The sequence below is a fragment of the Schistocerca cancellata genome, chromosome 4 (genome assembly GCF_023864275.1).
Source record: "Schistocerca cancellata isolate TAMUIC-IGC-003103 chromosome 4, iqSchCanc2.1, whole genome shotgun sequence".
Classification (NCBI taxonomy): Eukaryota; Metazoa; Arthropoda; class Insecta; order Orthoptera; family Acrididae; genus Schistocerca; species Schistocerca cancellata.
In genome coordinates, this window is record NC_064629.1 from 688,041,534 (window position 1) to 688,066,466 (window position 24,933).

General features: G+C 40.0%; 2 protein-coding genes across 3 annotated transcripts in view; one reads left to right on the forward strand and one right to left on the reverse strand.

Moving 5' to 3' along the window:
- LOC126183543 (dedicator of cytokinesis protein 3) overlaps window positions 1–24,933 on the forward strand; it is a 1,039,887-nt gene that overhangs the window by 669,809 nt on the left and 345,145 nt on the right. The gene's annotated exons all lie outside the window — the stretch shown is intronic.
- Window positions 3,958–14,576, reverse strand: LOC126183544 (innexin inx3). 2 transcript variants are annotated; one of them, XM_049925614.1, is made up of 7 exons: window positions 14,419–14,576; window positions 8,115–8,300; window positions 6,737–6,951; window positions 5,662–5,880; window positions 5,401–5,566; window positions 4,837–5,066; window positions 3,958–4,651 (listed from the first exon to the last, which is right to left on the reverse strand). In XM_049925614.1, the coding sequence occupies exons 2-7, from the start codon at window positions 8,275–8,277 to the stop codon at window positions 4,460–4,462; spliced, it is 1,185 nt and encodes a 394-aa protein (XP_049781571.1). In that variant the 5' UTR covers window positions 8,278–8,300; window positions 14,419–14,576; the 3' UTR covers window positions 3,958–4,459. The 2 variants fall into 2 exon arrangements, with proteins under 2 accessions (XP_049781571.1, XP_049781572.1); XM_049925615.1 differs by lacking the exon at window positions 14,419–14,576 and adding an exon at window positions 13,822–13,846.

The window sequence follows — 24,933 nt, forward strand, 5'->3', positions numbered from 1 at the left end:
CAAAGGCTAGTAGAGACTCGTGGATCTGTGAAAAGATACACGCATGAAGCATACAACAACTGCCACCATCATACCTTAGCAAAAGATCTGGCCAAAAGCCCGACAAAATTCTGGCCCTATGTAAAATCTCATAGCATGTCTAAAGCTTCCATCCAATCTCACTATTAGTTGCTGTGGCAGTTGAAGATAGCAATACGAAAGCCGAAGTTTTACATTTCGCATTTGAGAAATTGTTCCCGCACGAGAATGATACAAACATATCACCCCAATCATTGAACAGACTCCTGTACAAACAACATAGTAATAAGTGTGCCTAGAGTAGAGGAACAACTGAAAGAATTGAAAACTTGTAAGCTGCCACGTCGACATAGTATCCCAATTCCATTCTGCAAAGAGTTCAGCACTGGTCCCTTACTTGGCTAACATTTATCATGAATTTCTTACCCAGCACAAACTCCCAAATCAACTGGAGAAAGTGCATATGACTCCTGTATATAAGAAGGATAAAAGAACAGACCCACAAATAGCGGTCCACTATCCCTATCATTAGTTTGCTGCAGAGAATCCTTGAACATATTCTCAGTTTGAAGATGATAAATCTTCTTGAGGCTGAGAAGCTCATATCCACAAATCAGTACACTTTAAGAAAGCATCACTTGTGCAAAACTCAGCTTGCCCTTTGCTCACATGATTTGCTGTGACCTATTAATGAAGCACAACAGGTAGATTCCATATTTTTTGATTTTTTAAAAGCATTTGACAGGGTGCCCCACTGCAGACTTAATGCTGCTACAAGCATGTGGAATAAATTGTCAGATATGTGTATGGGTCATGGGAGATGAGGGTATCATCAGGAGTGCTCCAGGGAAGTGTGATAGGACCGCTGTTGATTTGGTGGACAGCCATCTGCAGCTGTTTGCGGATGATGATATAGTGTACAGTATGATGTTGAAGTTGAGTAACTCAACACTTAGGCAAAAATTATTCACTGCTCAAAAGAAAGTGGTTAGCATAATGTGTGGGGCTGTTAGGTGCACCTCTTGTATGCATCTGTTTAAAAGGTTAGGAATTCTTACAACAGCCTCACAGTACATTTACTCAGTAATGAAATTTGTTCTGAACAACATGGACCAATTTAAAAACAATAGTGACATTCATGATAATAATATCAGGAGAAGAAAGACTTACATTGTCCTCTGCTTAACCTGTCTTTGGCACAGAAACAGGTAAAATATGCTTCTGTAAAACATTTCGATAAATTAGCAGATGAAATAAAATGTCTGACAGACAGCAGTAATAGTTTCAAAAATAAAATGAAATCTCATCTCCTTGACAACTCCTCCTATACAACAGATGAATTTTTGAATAGGAATAAATAAATTTAAGAGAATGGGGTAGATAATAAAAATTTTAGGCTTTTAAAAAACTTAATTCATGTGTGCATTTCTTAGGTACCCGACACATTTCACATCATAACAGCCACCATAAGATTGATGAATGGAACATGTAACCAACCAACCAGTATGTTGTCCTCGACGGCAGTTGTCCATCAGAGACAAGGGTACCATCAGGCGTGCCCCATGGAAGTGTGATAAGACCATTATAATTTAATATATACATAAAAGATCTGTTTGACAGGGTGGGCAGCAATTTATGGTTGTTTGCTGATGATGTGGCAGTGTACAGGAAGGTATTGAAGTTGAGTAAGAGTAGGAGGATACAAGACGACTTCTCATTGGTGTGATGAATGGCAGCTAGCTCTAAATGTAGAAAAATATAAGTTAATGCAGACGAGTAAGGAAAACAAATATGTAATGTTCAAATTCAGAATTAGTGGTGTCCTGCTTGACACAATCATCTCTTTCAAATATCTGGGCATACTGCCACAAAGTGATATGAAACTGAACGAGCATGTGAGGATTGTCATAGGGAAGATAAATGGTCAGCTTCAGTTGAATGGGAGAATTTTGGGAAAGCATGGTTCATCTGTGAAGGGGACCGGATACAGGAAACTATTGTGATCTCTTCTTCATTTTGCTCGAGTGTTTGGGATCCCTTCAGGTCAGATTAAGGAAACCAAAGAAGCAATTCAGAGGCAGGTTGCTAGAATTGTTGCCAGTAGGTTCGAACAACATGGAATTGTTACGGAGATGCTTTGGGAACCCAAATGGAAGGAAGGTGATATTCTTTTCAAGGAACACTATTCAGAAAAATTAGAGAACTGGCATTTAAAGCTGACTGCAAAATTATTCTACTGCCGCTAACACATTTCACGTGAGGACCATAAGGGTAACATATGAGAAATTAGGGCTCGTACAGAGGCAAACAAACAGTTGTTTTCCCCCTCTCTCTATTTTCAAGTGGAATAGGAAAGGATATGACCAGTAGTGGTACAGGTACCCTCCATCACACACACCATATGTTGGCTTGCAGAATGTGTATGTAAATATAGATCTCTGTGCACCACGTTCCACAAATGTTCTACCGAGTTCATACTGAAGAAATGGCACAGGTGTGCCATTCCTTGAAGCCTGCTAGATGAACCTTAAAGTCACATTTAGGCATTCTTTCTTGAAATATCATATGAGCTTCGAGCTAAAGGAACTTACTTGAAGGGCAGCATATACTACTAGAGCAACATTTTACACATGTGAAATTGAAATATAGATAGCCACTATGTTGGTCACAGGACTGGGATCTCATCAGGTGTTATTCTGTACATTGGCTTGACAGTCAAGCAGTTGATCGAGAAGATCTGTGATATCAGTACATATGGTTTTGCATGCTCAACACATTGAACACAGCATCTCTATAGTTGTGCAGACATAGCTTTTCATTTGCCACAAAGTAAGGGTGTACTCTGAAGACCTTTATCTGGGTAAAAATCAATGGTGTCTTATGTAAGAGCTACAGGCAGCAAAGTATTTATGGTAGGAGTTGTCATCAACTATCTTAGTTTTGAATTGTGGATAAACTACCCAGAATACAGAAAATCCCTTGTTAATTCAGTGGTGCAAACCAGCTACTTGCAGTTGGGCACAGAAGCCACTGCATTACATGTCTGCTGCTTACTCAATTTTCCTAGCACAGTGTTTATGAAGGATGTAGAAAGCCACTATTGGATACAGTAAGCATGAAATCTTGACTGCTGAGTCACAGTACACATTGGTACTGTGTTGACAGAGTAGAAGTGTGTCAAAAATCACTAAGTGATTCATCTCACTTTTAAATAGGGTGCAGTTCAAGTAGGTGGTGGAGATATTCTCATATGGGAGTGGTAGATATTTAGATGGGATAAAAATGACACCCTTGGTATGTCTGCCATCTGTTTACATTTGCAACACTTGCAGGTGACCTGTACCATCAGTGAGCACATTCACCTTCTGATCACACTCTCAGACCTTTCTAACACAATGTGGAACACTTTATGAACATCACAGTGCCTGTGCACCATAACCTGTACTGTCATGATACAGTAACAGCTTTCAAAATTGTTTACAAGAACATAAAGATGAACAACCTCATTTTCAGTGGCAGTAAATCATCATTACTTCACAGACTGTGCCGTTAAGATGGCCACTCCAGCAGGAGTGAATAATAACTCAACCATGCACCATGTAGTTGACATTAGAGACAAATATAGCCATCTCTCTTTGAGAATTTTGTCAGTGTTCTACAGTCTTTGGATTTCCAACCAAAATAAAATAATATTTAACACAAAGTCAATCTGTAGAACTAGTAGTCGGGCTTCTGATATAACAAACATCAGTTTCTATGCATGACATAGTGGATAGTTTATTAACTGAAGGTCAGAAATATTCATTACATTTGCAAATACCCACATTCATAATCCAGTAGTGTGAAAAGTTCACATGTAAATTAAGCCTGCTCCATGGCATACTTTTGTGTTACCACACACACTATTTGAGTAAGGATTAAATTACAAAATATTAAGAATTATTGAATAAAAATTTTATTACGTCCCAAGATTCATTCATTTCTGCTATTAATTAAAGCAAATTTATTACTGAACACAGTGACAGATCCACCTGTCTATTACACTAGAAGATACAGTCTTATTTGTTTCATCAGAGTCAGCCTATCAAACAAAAGGCTATTTCTCACTGAAACTTATATGAAGCAAGCACATCTTAAATTTTAATCACAGAACCACCACACAATGTCAACACATTGTAACCTCAAAGAACCTTTTGCAAAGGCTCATTATTCCTTCTGGAAGAATGTTACAGTCCTATTTATAATGTAGGAATCTAATCTAGTTCATAATGGAATGCTAAGATTCCTCACTTTGATGAGGCACAGTAGTTTTATGAACGAACTTATAGAACATAGTACCTCATGGCTAAGAGAAAGGTAAAGCACTGCTCAGAAATATATATTCTCAGAAATCACAGTTCTCATAAACAGTGATTATGTAACCGTTAAAAAAAAAAAAGCACTAAGCTTCAGTTTCTTTAGGAAACTTCTCTTTCGGTGGATACATGGGATACAGTTCCAATGTTGATGGTGCTGTGGGCATGTTGTTGTGTATATAGTCATTAAGTTTCTGGCTTAATTCATCTAATACTTCTGCGAAGACAATAGTGTTCATGTTCTGTCCCAGTAAGTACAGAAGCAGAAAGTCTCCTATCTGTAAAAGAAAACATACGAAACTCTTATCTGGACTATTTGTTCACAAGATGTACTTAATTTGTGCATTCTACAAATACATCAATGGTCTGTTAAATTTCAATCAATGGTTATTTTCTAAAATCTAATAATTCAGCTTACTCATCATACAGTAAAATTCCAGTCCCAATAGTGAAGTGCACTTACTTGCATTTTTTCCACAATAGCAGTAACACCATTTGGTGACCCAAATCTGAAACGTCGTTTAAGAATAGTTTCCCTGACTGATGGGAGAACTACAATAACTAGGCTGTACAGGAGCGCAAGCCCTGACAGAACTGCCAGAATAATAAGCCAAAACCATAGGAATATGTATATCTTTTCATTGATTATATTCAGAGCCAGCACACACAGAGCATCATGTTTCTGAATAGTTCCTGCAATGAAAATGAGTTTATTTAGAAAAAAACAGTGCAATTTTGTTACAAATAATGGATACTTGTTCTTTGGTGACAATCAAGATGTGAAAATATATGTACATATTTTCACCTTAAAAAGTATTTATAAACACGAAAATAACACCTACAGATAGAAAATTTTGGAATATTTTCATTTACAAATAATATCTATATATAATCATTTTCAGTCGTTTCCAAAAAGTTTGTGCTGTCACACAAGAAAAGGCTTTCTAAAGTATCTGTTATTTATAAATCCTATTTCATCAGTTGCATTTCTATCTTTAAGAAAACAAACTTAGTTTGTGTACATTACCTGAGGCACCATATTTGTGGAAAGTGCACTTTGTTACTCTTGGGAAAACTACCACCATAGGATCAGTTCGATTTTCTTGATTGCGGCCTGAGAAACTCAGTACTTCTGTCCCATATGTCATGAAAGCCCCTCCAAGGAAGACATCAATGAATACGATGTTGCCAATCTAGATGAGGGAAAAGTATTAGAAGTCTCATCATATCACCAGAGGTTAACAGCTTAAATTTCTCTGAAGCAGTTACTTCCTTGTCTTTTACTTACCACATTAACAAAATTAAGAGCTTCACAAAAGAAGTAGCCCGAAGCATAAAAATTATGCAAGTGAAGTGTGTCAATAATATACTGCACAAGGCGTGACTGCCTGGCACGTCGGTCTTCATTTGTGGTAGCAAGAGCACCACGCATACCATCACTTATCAGACGTACTTTTCCTTCCTCCCAGTTTTTCCAAATCCAGTGTGGCACATAGAACAGAACTCCCTAGAACAAGTAAAAGTGTTTTACATATCAACAAGAATTTTATGTCTATTGTTTGCAGGTACAGAATACAAGAAAATTGTTAACACAAATCTGTAATGTTGACATATGTTTATGTATACATTGAATTCATAGACTGTCATCCACAATACTTACAGTACTGTAAGGTTTCTCAGTGAAAGGCAACAAAAAATTTTCCTGCGTATTTGTATGATGAATCTGTTGGCTCAGTACAGCATTACGAGACTATCTAGAAATAGGGGATTTAGATTCCTGGAGCAGGGATCAGCAACTTTTTTAAACAGCCAATGGTGAACGAAGACTATAATCCTCAGGTCACAACAACTTCTCTCGGGGTAGCATTTTGCTATTTCAGCATAGTCACTATGCAAATCCTGGCACCAAAACACAATCATAGTTCATTTATCCTAGCTAGTATCTGTGTCAATATTGCTTGCTCTGCAAATTTAATATCCCTCTAATTTGGAGTTCTTTAAATAAATGGTACAGATTTAAGGGGAATCTCTTAAGCACTTCTGGGAATGTACATTACTATCATTATCTCTAGATAGACAGACACTATTCCTATTTAATTTTATGAATAATATTTTTACTAAATATTTTCCTTCAGTTCATTACTCCATTGATGATTTATGTATGAGCATAGAGTATTAAGACTACCTGAAAGTTTTGTTCACGCAAGTGTGTGAACATATGATTTCCCAACCTGAACTTAAATCGTGTATCTAAACACAAGTTACATTCAGAAGTGACTTTTTTCTGGATTTTAATAACAAATGTAGACAGAGTCCAGCAGGTTTTCTCACATTAAATCTGTTTAGTTTTATTGTGAACTTACCTGAAAGAACAGCATAAATGGCACCCACTGGTAATAAGAATGGTAATGAGTTTCATTATCTTCATCAACATAATTGCCTAATCCTGGATGAGCAACATGGGTTCCAACAGGTTTTCCTTGTTGATGAGGCAATGTGAATGTTGATGTTATCCAGCAATATGTATTGATAACATGGCAAGCAACAGCACCATCATTTATACAATTTATAGGCTCACCTACAAAAATGATAGATTTTTAGAGTGAGAGAGAGACTTTCTGAACATGTACACAAAGTGTTATTACCAAGTCATCTGTCAATCTGTTTTTACAATCTTAACCACAGATGAAATATTGCAAGTTCCTTATCAAGTTGTGACTACTAGCCGCACATAAAATTATTTGATCAGTTGTTCACCACCACCACCACCACCACCACCACCACCACCTTACTGGTACTTTTAGAAATTTTAAATGTAATCTTAACTTTTCAAGTATTAATTATTTTATTTTAATTTTTAAGACAATTTATCATTAACATTAACACAATTATCCCATGAATCCACAGAATATAGTCCAACTCAAAGAACTATTGGTATGTTTGTAATTAATGTTGAATATTAAAATGACACAGCCACATAAATTAATCCAAAAGCATTACTGCTTGTTAGAAATTTTTGTGTGTGGTCTCCATTTTCCTTCACAGTAAAGTGGAAGTGCGTGTAAGAGAATGTATCTGCTTGCTGTGAATTATAAAGTAGGAAGAAAGATAGAGGATTTAACATCTAGATGTGGAGGCCATTAGAGACCAAAAAATAACTCTAATGAAGTAGTACAGGCAAAAATTAGCCATAGCCTTTTTCAAGGTGACCACCTAGGTATTTAGCTAAAGCACTTCACCTATAACAACAGGAAACTTGTTAGTACAGCAGGTCAAGTATTTGAACTGGCAACTACTTATTGAAAATGACAGTTTACTCTACAAAGACTGAAAACAAACCTCATTAATGTGCCTTATTTTCCCCTTAAGAGTAGATGCCAAAAGTGTATTGTATCATATAACATCAACACAAGGAAATTCCTTCAGTGATCTATACACAAATTTCAAGCAATATCTGTTGTCAGACATTTTTATGTCAGAAATACTGCCACAAGATATTTTCTCTCTTCGATCTCCTTAATAGTTTTTAGTGGCTAAGATTATGTTATACCTGACACAGAACTACAATAAAGTGCAGGAGTGAAGGATATTTACTGAAAGAAGATACATAAATAGCTGCTCGAGTCAACAAGGCACATAAAAGAATGTATTGTCGAGTTATATTCAGAATACAACCCCATCGTAACAGAGAGAAATGAAAAGATGTGTAACAGTTATGGCTAGAGAATAGACATACGTTACCTATAAGACTGTTAGCTGTGCACAGGATGCAGCAGAGGAACAAAATTGCTGATGTGACTCTGTAGTGACAGCGAAATACAACATTATCGATGACTGCCCTGTCAAGCAGATACCGAACTTTTACAAAACCAGCAACAGCAGATGCCAGACCAAGGACAGTCATCTTGTTTTACGTGTGTCCTCTATCTGAAACAAACATTTTCTTTCTCTCAGTTTAAGGCTACACAAATTTTGTTCACTAACTAGGTAGACAGTTATGCAAGGTAAACACAGATATGCAAAAGATCTCTCTCTATTTTACTTCCGCATAATTTCGTGGACAAAATTTATATTAGCAGCTGTATTTCAGGAACAGTGATGGGCTCAATGTGTGTCTTCATCCATCACAAAATTACTTTTAAAATTTGTTTTTATTTGCATTAGTTATCATCTGACATACAGAAACCTTAATCATTTACAGCCCCACAATCTGAATATCCAGTTCCAAAAAAACAACAAATGCTGAGGTTTACTTTCAGGACAGCTGTGCCTGAAGTTTTTTTGATACAGCTGACTCAGATAACCTGACATTTTCACATCTGAGAAGCATGCATATTAAAGATATTGGAATTACACCTTCAGAGCAACAAATTTTACACTTCTATTCTAAAACTAACCACTATAAATTATATGCAGTTGTATGTATATTGATGGAGGAAGTTTTAAAATCCTCTGCGAGAAGTTTCAGCTATTTTGATAGATTTACTGCTTGCTAACATGCCATTACTTTTTATTGTTCAATTTAAATGACAGCAAGACATAATCACATAAGCAAATATTACTGTACCCTTTATCAGCTCAAGGAGGCATTCTGTAAATGAGATTGTTGTCAAAACAATATGTATTTGGTATATATTAATCTGTTTCTGTGAAAAACATATGACAGTAGTCCCTTTTGTAGGATCTTTCCATTGCAATCTTCCTTGACTTAAGAAAACTTCTCATGATGTGCCTCACAAGATGATTCTTTAAAATACCCATGAATAGTCAGCACACATTTTGTTTGTTTGAAAGAGGAATTTCCACATCTATATTTGACTTTCATACATCATTCAAAAATGGCAGTCCTGGAATATCCACCTTTTAATTCAACACAACAATATTTTACAGAGTATCATATTTAAAGTAAGTTTTAAAAAAATTACTCCTGCTATATTTGCCTTCCTATTGTAATATTAAGTCCTAAGCAATGAAATCCTTTATTTTTTCCAGTGTTTAATTCTCAGCTTTGTGGATTAGTAAGTATTCTCAAAATGATGCAGAAAGTTTGAGAGTTTCATGTTTTGTTGTTAACATTAGTTGAGGAGTAAAAACTCAGACCTGGCAAAGACAGGGTAGGAAATCTGCCATGCCTTTACAGAAACTATTCTGGCCATCACCAGAAGTGATTTGGGGGAAACCAGGATTGCTGCAAGTGTATTTGTATCTTACTGCCTCTCAGTAGGAGTTTAGTGTCCAAACCAAAATGTTTATGTAGACATGAGGTAGAACTTAGAGGTAACAACAGCTGCTTAATGTAAATAAGGAAGCACCAGCTATTTTCAGTGCTTTCTTGCTAATTTTACTTTTAAATTTAAGAATGAGCACTAGCAGTTTATAGCAGTTTGCTGAAAATTATTAAGGCAGTTTCGAACAGCTGCTCCACTTTGTTGATTTATACCTTAACTCATTTTCATTCCTGTACATTCTCCTTTGAGAAAGGTTCAATGGAACAAAATGACGAGTGAATTAATCACTTTGATAGTCACTAATGAATAGTAGTAGCTGTCAAGTTCAACAGACTCTGCATTTATATGATTTTAGGTACCTTTCTTGATGAAGTATCCCAAAGCATTGTCAGACCACAACAGTCACAATAATTCCTTTTGTTTTCATCTATCAGAATGTTTTTAGTTCTTGCTGATGTTCCCAAAAAAGGTATCCCTTAGATAAAATATTTACACATTTGGGAGGATTGGTGTTCATATCCTTGTCTGGTTTTCTGTTTCTCAAAACTGCTGGATGCTTCACCATAGAAGACTGAACAATTTCTTTTGAGATTCATGGCCAATGAAACTTCTGCTCCATCCCTAATGATCTCATTGTTGACATGACAAACTAAGACTCCTTCCTTTAGATAACTATTCCATTAGTTTTCCGCATTTACACCCCAGCTACAAACATTCCCTATTGTCTGAAAAGCTGAGGATTCTATTTCAATGTGCTACTCAGTTGTTAATCAAACAGTACTTGACAGTAAGATTCAATCCTATTTGCACACATCACAGACAAATGTAAAGCTATTCGTGTGGATGCAACATTAATTTGAGTACTTCATTTGTAATTTACGCTGCCATTTTTTGTAATATCTGATATAAGCAGGACTTGGTTTTTTCCGATGTTTTGGAAATGTGATGTTTGAGTGCTTTGCCCGAGAAGGGAGTGCAGGGTTTGTTGCGAAGATGTTGCCTGTAATAGCATTTGGAAAGCCATGACAGGCACAGTGACAGATTTTATGCCGGAAGCCGATTTCGGCTGCGGACGGAAATTGAATTTGTTGTACTTCTGAGGAAATTTGCGCGTTTTTAACATTCTTGTCGCAGAGGGTACGAACTTATCGGTAATATACCACGTTGGCCAGCAAATTTATATGAACGTTGCATACTGTTCAGTAAGTTTTCCAAGGTATTTATTGTTAAAACAATCACCTAGCCATTCAGGCTTTGCTGTTATACAATACCGAAAAACTTTTAAAGCTGTTGTGCTACAAGTGATCGTACTTTATGGCTTGGCTAAAGTCATTAATTAAACGCAGCAATGTACGATTTTCCGCAGCGTGAGAATTTTTCCATCGGTATTACGGAGCGCGAAACGAGTAAGCTGTCGTGAAAGCTAACGTCTAATTCTTGGAGGCGGCATGTCGAAGCCCGTAACAAACCGCATTTGGTATGGCCGAGACAAAGTGAGGGTGGCAGCTTGGCAACAGAGCCGACTCGGTGGCGGTGGCAGCGGCGGCGGCAGCAAGCAAGTAACGGACGGGCTCGGGCTCGCTGGAATGCGCTGGGGCCGGGCGCCGGATGGCGGCTTTATTCCACCCGCGAATAACAGCTCCCTACCTGCCGACCAAATGTTCCCGCAGTAGTTGCTCAATCTTAAATCTTTCTCACTGTCACCGACCTTTCAGTAGGGGTCATCAGATACCGGATTTTGCCATGTGAGGAGAGTTAAACGATCTAAATCGGTGGACCTTCCAGAAGAATTGTTTTGTGCTGGCAAAATTCCAGTATGCAGCTACCAAAGAAAGTAAACTTTTCAATCGTATGTGGTAAAATAATGTAGCTTTCACCATGCAAGGTATGGTTGAAACGTTTTGATCGTAAATTGTGATGCACTTTTCTCCCTCAGAAGTTGTTGCACCCGCGAACGGAAATGTCTCAATGTTCTGATTCTGTGCAACAGCATCTCATTTCCTCACAATGTCTCACGAAGCACGTTCGTCGACATCTTTGACTTCTCCACTCGAAAGAAAAACTTTTCTACGCTCTTCGCGTTTAAAGAAAAACGAGATCATAGTCGTCACTTTTGCCCAGACAATGAACTGCAGCTACACAAGCAAAGCTATGAATGGTGAACAAACCCGCAGGAAAAAGTTCTAAATACAGTTTTCTTCGTGTCAGGAGACAATAACGCCATATGACAACACCAGACAGCACTATCATGCGCTTAAGAGTTGTTTAAACGCATTTGAGGTAAAAAACTGGCCACAAACGCAGCAAGGAGTGGGAGTAATACAGGGAGGGGAAAGCCACGGGAAACTTAATTTAGCTCAGGTCGGTGGTTCCCCCGCCTTTGTCACTATTCCTACCTTTGAAAAATTTGCGAAGATTTGCTTGTTCCACCACAATTGTAATGTGCACTCCCAATGAAAACAGTATATTCCAAAGACAGTCCCTTGTGTGAACATGTCCTTTGTTTCAAATTAATCAGTTGTCATATTCCAAACCAAGTAAACCAGATGAAGGATAAAGCTTTCCAGAATTGTAATTTATCGATTAAATTATCAGTGCCTTTTGGTAGTTAAAGCTTTTCGTCCCGGCTGCCCGAGAGAAAGGATTACAATTTTTCCGGCGTTTCCTGAAAAAAGAGCCAGTGCACTTTTTCATTGCCTTCCTGGGAATCCATAGTGAAGCCTGTTTGTCTGATAGATATTGGTCTGTGCCACACGAATACGCCTCAGAATACGACATTGCTTGCAGTAAAAATTTCTTGTCCACAGCCAGATTTTACGGATACGACTGCGTGAGAAAAATCACTGGTAGTATCACGAAATATTTTTCGCGAATGCTTGGGAGCGGAAGCGCAGGAGGGAGAGGGCCCATCTCCATCACTTGACTCCAATTTGCTAGCAGCCAGCGCCAGCTCTGACTGGAATTTTAATCTTCCCAAGCTGACCTGTATCACTGGCCGCCGTCTATCGCACGTGCGCTGAATGACTATTAATCGTAACAAAATTTCAACGCTGTTCACAGTAAAAGAACGTCAAACTTACTTTCAAAATGTTTAACACTCTTAGTTCTGCGAATCACGATGATATTCAGAATATACTGTGGAAGTTTCCTGAAGCGTAATTCAACAAGGCCTACAATGTGCTCAGAAAGAGTGCAGTAAATACTGTGAAATGGAAAATGAAGTTCATTAACACTTTGGTAGCCGTACTCAAAGGTCTGTTCCTCACTTCCCTTACAACGGTATCGACTTCTTCACTACGAAAATGGTTTATTATATTCAAACTGATGCTTCACAACTAGTGAACAGTCTTCGTATGATTTACGAGAGCATGTACACATTACTATCTAGATAAAACCCGCAACAAAACGAAGGCAATTTTGTCGCAAGAGTAGGCTACATTTTGCGTAAATACCTAATGGTAAATTCCTCTAGGTAGCTACATAAAAACGTTACATCGATCTTAAATTGGTGGTAGCTTCATTGTAATGTATGTGTTTGAAAGAAAGAAACAGAACGTAAGTACCACCAAACTTCCCATTTCTTTACAACAAGCTTTGAGTAGGAACCCAATAACTAAAAAACTAAGTACGGTACTGTACAAAATTTTGGCAATACTGTGCATTTCTTAATTGCACATACGATGATAGAAAATTTACTGGGTAGCTCCAACACACTAATCAGATTGAGGTGTGTGTGTGTGTGTGTGTGTGTGTGTGTGTGTGTGTGTGTGTGTGTTTTAAACTACAATTTACTATACACGCATTCGTGTGTAAACTTATTTCTAATATAAAAAATATGAGAAACGACTGAACCATTTTTCTAAAATCTCAAAAACGTCAGTCTCTTATGTCACTGAGTTTTGCCGTTTAAATTTGTGGTAACACTTCGAATGTTTAGAGTTATGCTGTAGCTCGTCTTGCTATTTGATGAAGCCCTGTAATTAGGTTAGCACACATTTTTCATATTTAATAGTTCTAGCGAAAATATTTTGTACTGACGTCCATCCTTCGTTTCGTATTCTCTAATTATAAGTTAGTGTTAGGCTGCGTTCAGTTATAAATATTTTCAGCACATATAAACTAATTCAAATGCTTATAAAATAAACACTGATGGATTACACAAATTCTTGCTAAATGTAGAAAATCGTCAAGTAGCATTTAGTTTTCTGTACGTTTAGTACCTGAAGAGAGTAATTCGACTACATCGCATAAGGATTTTAAAACTACTTCTCACTGCTTGCTTACCTACTTCTACACAATCAAAGAAAAGCAAGGGAAAGAAATGTTCATCGGCACAATATTCCATAAATTAGGTGTCTTTGAACTTTGTACAAGTTGAGAAAAAAAGGGTGCATATGGATTCGCAAACGCGTTGTTTAAGCGTCGACGTTTTATTTTTTTGTTACAGCTCTCACGAATTTCACGATATTAAATATGCAACTATTCACGGAAGCTTAACTTCTTTCGGAGCACTCCACATATGACGTAAAATAAAAGCAAGACTAGCCTAAAGCGAGTGTGACACTTTTAGGACAACCTGTCCGCGCACGGCTGAAAGCAACAACCTGTTGCAGGCGAACGCAGACACCTGCAGGAGGCAAGATAAGCTGCACTTTGTGAGCAGAGTGGCTGCTCGTTTCTCCCCCTCGCACAGATGTTCCCGCCTGACCTGCGCTTTGTTTAATAACTCAGAACAGAAGAAAGCAAGCGAAACAGCTGAAAGTCTGCCTTTGTATCTCGCACACCAGTACACAGTAGAAGAAAGGGCCAGAACAAACCTGGAATCCCGGATGAAATCCAATCACGGACACACGGCACTACACCGAGAGCAAGCGTTCACATAGAAGCGTTCTAGCGAGAGGCCGAGACAGTTGTGTAAGTTGACTCCAGATGCGGCTGTGGCGTGGCGTTGGCGTGTAGGTCGCGCGGAGTGGGGAGGGGAGGCTGCAGGCAGGCATCTCAAGCCAGCAGGGCCGCTGTCCTTGCTGCTAACTACCAACAGCTGCTCATCTTCGGGCTGCGCGCTTCAGACGTCGCACCCACACATCACTTTATGGCAGATGGATAGTGTTTAAATCCAGAAACGCGTTCATGTCATTATGATGCAACCGGTAAAATTTCCTATGGGTGCCTTTCCGCGTAAAAATAAAAAGGAGAGGCAAGAGGAAGAGCGCAAAAAGTCTGCGAAGGAAAGTTAATATAAAATTGTATTTACAAATGACATTTTAAAGTTGATCTTGAAAATTGCCTAGCATGCACGTGAAGAAATACAAATTCAAACGCTGGCGTAGCTGATGCACTATTGTAAATTCAATAGCCCATCCATTTGGAATAAGAATTACTCACACAGGAGTATTAACACGAAAGTCGTGTCCCGTAAAATATTACGTCTACCCACCTTCCTAGCAGTGATTGCTATCGCACGCTTTTGAAAATGCCTTTCATCTGTTTCGCAGTGGTTAAATCTAGATCTTAACCCTATCGTGTCGCTCTTCAGCTGAGGCGGTTTTAACAAAACCACCTACATTACATCAAAGTGGTGTTAAATCCTACCTTCTGATTAATTACTGTTGTACTTCTTTCCCTTTTGACGACAAACAGTCACACGGGACATAAATTAGAACTGTTTATCTGGCTAAACACATTTCACGTTACGCGGTCAACGAATGTGTCATCAAGACCATCAAAACTTGGGTAACTGTTCACTTCCAAGTATGTTAATCCACTTGTTTCTATAAAGTACACACATAAGCCTCGGAGCCGGGAGAGCGTCAGTATCAGCGTGTTACGGGTCCGCTGATATATTTAAAAACTATCAACCCACACATTTGTTTTCGGATTCACACATGCTGGCCAACTAAACCATGAGAGACTTCAAGGATTTACAAGGACATACATAGGCGTCAAAAGAATGACAAAGTAGTAAGGTGTACATGAAACTAGTCTTGCAGCTCAGCACATTCTCTTTTCGCCTTTGAACTGTCACAACAAGAGCATTCTCTGCACCTAAGATACGCCGAAAGTCAAACCACTATTTAGACACCAGGGACTGATCTCGTGTTATAGGTGCTATTCTCATATAATGGTACACTGTCAGCATGGGCGGTAGTGTTATTCGTAGAACAAACTCTTCTGATTACTTTGTAAGTGTAAAATAGGTTCCTACTCTGCTCATAAACACTATTATTCATTTGAATATGTAACGCACTAAAACCGTCACCGCTTTCTTGTGTTATATGCCGTGAAACATGAAATCAAAGTCGCTGCTACAGTTATCTACACATGCACTCCGCAAGCCACCGCACGGTGTTTGCCGGAGGGTAAATTGTGGACCAGTAACTACGGTAAACTGATGATAGAAAGGTTGCCAGTTGCTCCGCTTGTTCAGTATAGAAAGTGATTGCTACCCCATTACTTCCTGTGGGTTTTTTTCCGTCGAGCTAGATGAACTGTTTTTGAATTCCGCGCTCAGTTAATTCCAGTTAAATGTTAATGGCTTTTCCAGGACACTATATCCAGTTCCTGAGTGAGTTTGTACCGTATGTTTTTAAGCAGAAGCACACCAGGTCAATAGATATGTTCGTACAGAGACGCATAGGGAAACGGAGGAATATTAGTCGTGGATCGCATCCATGCGCTTTGCACACCCTCCATGTTTTCTTTGTTATCGCCAAGCGGTTTTAACCACCTGTTCCGGTGAATGCCAGCCTGATTCACCTACTATATTTGATTAACACAGTACCTTAACTGTCGACATAACTTTTCTTTAAAGGGCTGAAACGACTCCAGGAAAATGATTCTAAACGTAAGTAGAGAAAACTAAGGAAAATAAAATTAATTAATTGTACTAGAATGGATCGACAGAGGTGAAATCAGCGTAGATGCAATGTCCTGAAATAATCTGTTCACTTGTGGTGATCCTTTTACGTAATGAATATGTTGCGTCAATTGAAAATTTGATACAAACCGAAATCCGGTTCGAGTACCAGCATAAATTTTCAGTTTCCACTACATACTCATAGGAGGTGAGAAAAAATCGCGCCAGGGATAAACTTTACGCATGTGAAGGCTTCGATACAGCAGCTAAGATGCGATCATTCATTTTCTTGTTGGAATGTGGAGAAGCATTAGGTGCTGAAGGAAAGCTGGCACATTGCAGAAATATTACACTGATCAGCCAAAACATAGTGACCACTGCGTACCTCGACGTTGGATGACGCCTGGAGGCGTTGCGGGCATATGACGCAGTAACGAAAGCATGAAAGCGGAGAAGACATGGACGAGGTACTATCCTAGCGAAGATGTCGGCTGTAAATGGGAAAATCTATTGAGATAAGTGACTTAGACAAAGGACAGATTATTATTATGCAGAGACTGAAGGATTACTTCGAAAACGGCGAAACTGGTCGAATGTTCACGTGCTACTGTCGTGAGCATCTACAGAGAGGTAGAAGGGCAGTGAAACTATCACTAGGCACTAAATGGTTGGATGTCCACGCGTCTTCACAGAACGTGCGGTTCGGAGGCTTTTCTGCTCTGTAAAGTAGGATAGATGGCTATCTGTGGTATCTCTGCAGAATGATCACAATGCTGGTGCACGCGCAAGTGTTCGGGAGCACACCGTTCATAGTACATTGCTGAACATGGAGCCCTGCAGCAGACCACCTCTACTTGGTCACATGTTGAGCCAACGACATAGTTACGATTGCAGTGGGCACGAGACCATCTGGATTCGACGGTCGATCAACGGGAGCGTGTCGGCTCTTCGGGTGAATCACATTTTTGCTACACTAGGTCGCTGGTCATCTCCACAAAAGCAGTTATCGGAGTGAACGGCGATCCGAAACGTGTAGTGCGCCACGGACACGGGCTTGTGGGAGGAGTGTTATGCTATGGGAGACATCCTCCTGCGCTTGCAGGGGACCTGTGGTAGTAATCGAAGACACGCTGACGACTGCGATCCATCTGCATACCTTCATGCTTGATATTTTCCCCGACAGCAATGTCTTTCATCAGTATAATTGTCCGTGTTTGAGGAGCATTATAATGAACTTTCGGCGACCAAATTGGCCTGATTTAAGTCCTATGGAACCCATCTGGGTCGCTATCGGGCGCCATCACTGCGTACGCGAATTAAGTGACCTGTGCATAGACATATAATGCCACGCACCTCCACAAACCTACCAACAAACTGTCTAATCCCTGATAATCAGACTGTGATTTATTCCGTTTCGAAGACGGACAAACAAGCTATTAAACAAGTGGTTAAAATGTTTTGGCTCATCAGTGTAGTTGCAGCTGAGAACTTTATTCGTAATAGCCTAAACTTAGGATAACAACGAGGCACAAAACTGTACAACAGACGCCATTCGGCCAATATGGCGTTCCAAAATGTGTTTCTGCTCGGAAAATTATAGCCTAGAACGTAGGTCATCAAAATAGACCACACAATGATATTCATGACATTAATACCCTGCATTTATGTAGATGATATCTTTCTCAGAATGAATTTTTCAATTTGCAGCGGACTGTGAACGGATACGAAACTTCCTGGCAGATTAAAACTGTATGCCGGACCAGGACTTGAATCCAGTACCTTTGCCTTTAGCGGGAAAGTGCTCTGCCGAATGAGTTACTCAAGCACGACTCACGACTCGTCCTCAGCTTTATTTCCGCAAGTACCTCGTCCTCTACCTTCCAAACTGCACAGTATCTCCTGTGATACTTTGAGGATTATCACTCCTGGAATGAAAGATAGCTCTGTCGGTAGACCTCATGCCCGCGAAAGGCACAGATTCAGTTTTCGAGTCCTGGTCCGGCACACAGTTTAATTTGCCAGGAAGTCTGATGGAACTCTTATTACGCCATCTTTAGATTTCGTATCATTACATATTATGACCGTACACTACATACTTGTGCATAATGTTTTTTTCTGTGGTTTACGTTGATTGTACACTGTGATACGTTTCTGACTTGTCTTGTGGAGAGGTCTTCGATTACTGTATATATATATATATATATATATATATATATATATATATATATATAATGTGTGTGTGTGTGTGTGTGTGTGTGTGTGTGTGTGTGTGTGTGTGTGTGTGTGTCCTTGGATAATTTAGGTTAAGTAGCGTGTAAGCTTAGGGACTGATGAGCTTAACAGTTAAGTCCCATAAGATTTAACACACATTTTTTGAAAAAATGGAGCGCTATTTAAAGACGACGAACGCCGTTCATATATTCGTAAGGAACAAAGTTACAAACACAGCAATCGTGCTGGTTAGTACCGCCCTAGCAGGTAAACAACGTTTGCTTGAATTTTTTTTGTATAAGAAATTATTTGTGATGGTCAAGAAAATTGAGACTCTTGTATATGTAGATGGCGATAGCTGGTGCAGCACTATCATTTGCCGGCCTCTGTGACCTAGCGGTTCTAGGCGCTTCAGTCCGGAACCGCACTGCTGCTACGGTCGCAGGTTCGAATCCATCACATCTCTGTGATGTCCTTAGGTTAGTTAAGTTTAAGTAGTTTTAAGTTCTAGGGGACTGATGACCTCAGATGTTAAGCCCCATAGTGCTTAGAGCTATTTGAACAATTTTGAAGCACAATCATTCGATTCATTCGTGAAGAACGTGCATCGGTAAGCCTCCGTATCTGGTCGAATTTCCCTGAATTTAGAGTCGTGGCCATTTCACGAGCTATACAACGTACTTTAATAATGGCAACAAAACCAGCGACTGCATTTGAATCTACGTCGTTTATTCTTTTTAACATACGCTACCAGTTTCGACACCGAATGGTGTACCTTCAGGCCCCAAGCGTAACCTGCCATCTCCAACAGTTTTCGTGTGCAATTAACAGAATCGTATGCAGCGGGCCAAAATTAACTAGACTGCGTACCTTCCGTGGAATGTTACGCTTGGGGCCTTAAGATTACACCGTTTGGTGTCGAAACTGGTAGCATGTATTAAAAAGAACAAACGCTGGTTTTGTTATTACTCAAATACTTCGGGTCCAGTTGCAGTTCCACTTTCCTTGATGGATTACCAGATAGCTATACAGCGTTTCTCAAACCTGTAGGGTTTCTATTCACGAAATAAAATGATTTTTTTCATGGACATAATTGAGCTCATCCCAACTACTCGAACTGACGACCGGCAATTTCAGTGCTCGATAATACATTGACAGAACTGAACTCTGTATTCAAAATCTTTTAGCTCTACTGCTTGCACATGTTTCTTCGAAAGCTGTACTTAGTGCTCCGCCTGCACTCTCCACGCTGTGTTTGCCGAAATGTGCATCTCACGAGCAAGTTTGTGGGTACTTATTGATCCAATATCATCTCAAATTCCACTGTGCGAACAATTATTTCCTGTCGAGAACGTTGGCCAGCTCTGTGGACTGTACGGACCAGTTTCTACACTTGTTACGAAATTTCTGTTTGCACAATCGTTCAACTCTCCGGAGACTACGTCCTGTTGTATCACGAATTAGCGCCTGCCTGCAAGTTCCTGTAATGAATAATGCCTCCATATCGGCAACCAGTCGTAAACCGCAAACACGCGAAAGTTCACCGTGGACAGACGGTGGTGTATCGTTTTTAACAGATCTCCACCAACGTCAGATTGACAGTTAATTATGAAACATCAGCTGCTTACAGACAGGCGCCTCGTATAAAGTATCTCCATATTTAGCAATTATATACAACCACTCGCTCACAGAAAGATCCGTACCTAAAGACTGTAAAAGTGCTCAAGTCACACCAATACCCAAAAAGGGAAGTAAGAGTAATCCGTTGAATTACAGGCCTATATTAATAACGTAGATTTGCAGTAGGGTTTTGGAACACATACTGTATTCGAACATTATGAAGTACCTCGAAGAAAATGGATTTATTGACACATAGTCAGCACGGTTTCAGAAGATATCGTTCTTGTGAAACAACTAGCTCTTTATACTCATGAAGTAAAACGTACTATGGACAGAAGATGTCATATTCCATATTTTTAGATTTCCAGAAAGCTTTCGACACCTTTCCTCACAAGCGTCTTCTAACCAAACTACGGAGTATCGCCTAAGTTGTGCGACTGGATTCGTGATTTCCTGTCAAAGGTCACAGTTCGTAGTAATAGACGGAAAGTCATCGAGTAAAACAGAAGTAATATGCGGCGTTCCCGAAGGAAGTGTTACAGGTCCTCTATTGTTCCTGATCTATATTAACGACATAGGAGACAATCTGAGTAGCCGTCTTAGACTTTTTGCAGATGCTGTCAATTACCGTCTTGTAAAGTCATCAGATGATCAAAACGATTTGCAAAATGATTTAAATAAGATATCTGTATGGTGCGAAAAGTGGCAATTGACCCTGAATAAGGAAAAGTTTGAAGTTATTCACACGAGTACTAAAAGAAATACCGAGCGAGGTGGCGCAGTGGTTAGACACTGGACTCGCATTCGGAAGGACGACGGTTCAATCCCGCGTCCGGCCATCCTGATTTAGGTTTTCCGTGATTTCCCTAAATCACTCCAGGCAAATGCCGGGATGGTTCCTCTGAAAGGGCACGGCCGACTTCCTTCCCCATCCTTCCCTAATCCGATGAGACCGATGACCACGCTGTCTGGTCTCCTTCCCCAAACCAACCAACCAACCAACCAACCAACCAACCAACCTAAAAGAAATCAGTAAATTTCGGTTACGCAATAATTCACAAATCTGAAGGCTGTAAATTCAACTAAATACTTAGGGATTACAAATAACCTAAATTGGAACGATCACATAGATAATACTGTGGGTAGAGCAAACGAAAGACTGCGATTCATTGGCAGAACACTTAGAAGGTGCAACAGGTCTACTGAAGAGACTGCTTACACCACGCTTGTCCTCCCTATTCTGGAGTAATGCTGTGCGGTGTGGGATCCGCATCAGGTGGGACTGACGGATGAAATGAAGTACAAAGAAGGGTAGCTCGTTTTGTATTATCGCGAAATAGGGGAGATAGTATCACAGACATGATACGTGAATTGGAGTGGCAATCATTAAAACAAAGGCCTTTTTCGTTGCGACGGGATCTTCTCATGAAATTTCGATCACCAATTTTCTTCTCCGATTGCGAAAACATTCTGTTGCCCCTCACCTACATACGGAGAAATGATTACGATAAAATGAGAGAGATCAGGGCTCGCACAGAAAAATTTAAGTGCTCGTTTTTCCCGCGTGCCTTTAGAGAGTGGAAAGGTAGAGAGACAGCTTGAAGATGGTTCATCGAGCCCTCTGCCAGGCACTTTATTGTGAATAGCAGAGAAATCATGTAGATGTAGATATGCATTGCTCATTCAACACCTCATGCCGCCTTAAATATTAATTTCCACCCATTGGTTCCTGATCTCAAAATATTTAGTCTAGTGTCCGCTACCACCAGTTCTGACCGAAAATGCTTAGAAGTCCTGTGGTTGGAAGGAAGTAATTTGTTGCTTGATGTTTTTTAGAGAATACGCTCACAGAATTTCGACAGTAAGCCTCATCGTGCTGCACAGGACCGCTCTTGCAGCCTCAGTCACTAGTTGGATGAGGATCGAGGAGGAGGAGGAGGAGGAGGAGGAGGAGGAGGAGGAGGAGAGGGTAAAAACTTCACTTTTAAGTATTCTCTCTCCTCTATTAATCTTAAACGGTAAGCATCTCAGAATAATGAACAATACTGAAGAATAAATTTCCTAAGTTTCTTCCAATGAATCCCGGTAAGATGTCTGTCTTTCCAGCTTACAGTTTTATGTAGTCGTTCTATTTTAAATGGTCTCGGACGTATTCTCTTCGCTATCTGAAGCTCGTTACTGTTTCCAGTGACTGATCACCCATCGTACGATAAAAAAATGATTTTCACCCCTCATGTTTGTGTAATATGTTAGTTTTTTCCCACGCTGGCGGCCAATTATCTTTCCCCTCATCAAGCATTAATATTCACGCACTGTGACTCTCAGATCTGCAAAACATTATCCGCGAACAGCCACATGAAGCTCCCATGAAACCACACCTAACACACACTTGGGTGGCATATACTGCTGACATGGAAGCTACTATGCTATTTTCACATAATTGTGTGTTAGGTAAGGACACGTATTTGCGACCAATACTCAGATTTTGAGACGTTGACGAAAGTGAAGTTTCTTTTACAACAGTTGAAAAAATTTTAAATGGCACAATGCCTATTGACAGTAAAATGCTGAAAGTAGGGTAGATGAGAATGTTAGTGGTGTTTGTTGCAGGAAGCTAGTGCAAGTAGTTTACGAGTTATCGTATTGTTAGCACTGCAGACGCCGTCAACTGTTTGTTCCATCTTACTGCTTAGATACTAGGCCACGATGGTATATTTGTTTACATTGTGTTATGTGTACTCTGCAACTGCATTCCGACGGTCCTGTCGCATTGTGTGGTAGTGGACGTGTTTGGAAGATGGTATTTTCCAATGCGAAAAAGGCGTACATGCTTCTCGGTTAATAGTGAATGTAGGAAGTATACCGTTCGTTCGTGTATCGTGTACGGCGAAAGATAACCCAATGGACGTCAACCTCCTCGGTCTCTTCAAACAATTACAAATGATATGAAACGGCGTATTACTGCTGCCTGCGCTGCAGTTTACACTGAAATGCTAGAACATTTGCAGCAAAGGTTGCATGGCAGACTGCAAGCTTTTATTGTCGCTGGTGGTCGTCATTTTGAACACGGGGTTTGAGGGTTCATTGGTTCTTTGCGTGTCAGATGCCGCAGAGGTACTGCATCCACCTTTGTCTTTCGTTTGTCCTAGGCAATGTCCCATTTAACAACACGACACCTCCGCAGACTTGTTAACATCTGTCTAGGGCTGCACATACGCACCCATGTGAAATTGACATTGGTTTCTGCGACAACATGCAAGAGACAACTGTCGGTGTTTGCAATGTTCAAACTGCGATATCTCAAACTACTTGCACTAGACTCCTGCAACAAACAACTGACGTTCTAATTTAGTCTACTTTGATTGTTGTGCTGTGGATAGGCATTGCCCCATTTAAATACTTTTACATTTTTAAACAAACACATCTGAAACTCTTACACTGTGTGTATGCTGCATAGGAGAGCCCTTGCCTACCATTCCAATCTGTGAAATCCGTATATCAATGGCGCCTTCCATTACTGAAATATTTGCAGAGCAAGTTTTAGGTGATTCGCCCTGCGAACAGTAACGGTCCTTTTCTCTCGATATACGCCCGAAGCTACTTTCACAGCTGACGATTTCTCCGTGTTACTAACGGTGTGCTAGCCGTATTGGCTAGTCAGTCTTCAATACAATCACATGCCTGGACTGTATTATACAAGCTCATATTTTCGTCACTGGCCAACCTTGTGGAATCGCATCGAACGCCTACCGTTAGTCAAAGAGGGCCGCATGTGAACGCCGCTTTTTGCTACCTTCTGGACCTTGTGAGATAGCAGACTGGGTTAACTTTTACAAAATCACTGAATCACTGTTTGCACAATCAATATTGACTCCTGAAGGAGATACATGTCCTGAAGAAGAGAAAAAAAAATGAAGCACCCAGAAGACTTGATCTGATAAAAATCTAACTTTGTACACGTACACACCATCGGCGAATATGTAAATGATATAGAGTTGAAATTGTCTGTTGACAGGTAGAACGGCCACCAGAATGCGTTGGTGTTATTAGTGTTTAGTATTGATACCAGACGTGGTAGGAGATATAAGGAGTGTCAGTTGCTGAGTAATCATTGTTAAGGCCACGGAGATGACTCGTACTTATGTGAGACAGCATTATCAGTACCTTACAGACTGAAAGGGGCTTCATTGTGGTTCTCCAGCTGGCTGGCTGGTCGACAGTATCCACATTTGTGAGGCATTCGGATGTGATGATGGTCCGCTATCGGACTCCATGGAAACGTGAGGGCAGGCATAGTCGTAGCCAAGTTTTCGGTCGACCACTTACGACCAAAATGAAGCCTCACCGTATTGTGCACCAAGCTCATCGTAACCCCTTCACATCTATGCCACCCACCCGAAAAGAGTACATCCCACAATACTAGTCGCTGACCAGCAGCAGTCGCATTAGGGAATACCTTCCCATGCGTAACATGCCGTTCACACCACAACGCAAAGCTGGGTTTGGATTGGTGCCGTGAATGAGGAATATGGACTGCTGATGAATGGCGTCGCATTGTGTTAGCGACGAATCGCGGTTAATATCCTGGATGACCTACGTCGCCGAGTATGGCAGCGACGTGGGAAGGGGTCCTTTTCTGCAATGT

Coding starts and splice junctions, on each gene's coding strand:
- LOC126183544 (XM_049925614.1), bottom strand. CDS start 8,277: ATGACTGTCCTTGGTCTGGCATCTGCTGTTGCTGGTTTTGTAAAAGTT. Junction 6,952..8,114: donor CACAGCTAACAGTCTTATAG/GTAACGTATGTC, acceptor TCATTTTTGTAG/GTGAGCCTATAAATTGTATA. Junction 5,067..5,400: donor CCACAAATATGGTGCCTCAG/GTAATGTACACA, acceptor TTTTCATTGCAG/GAACTATTCAGAAACATGAT.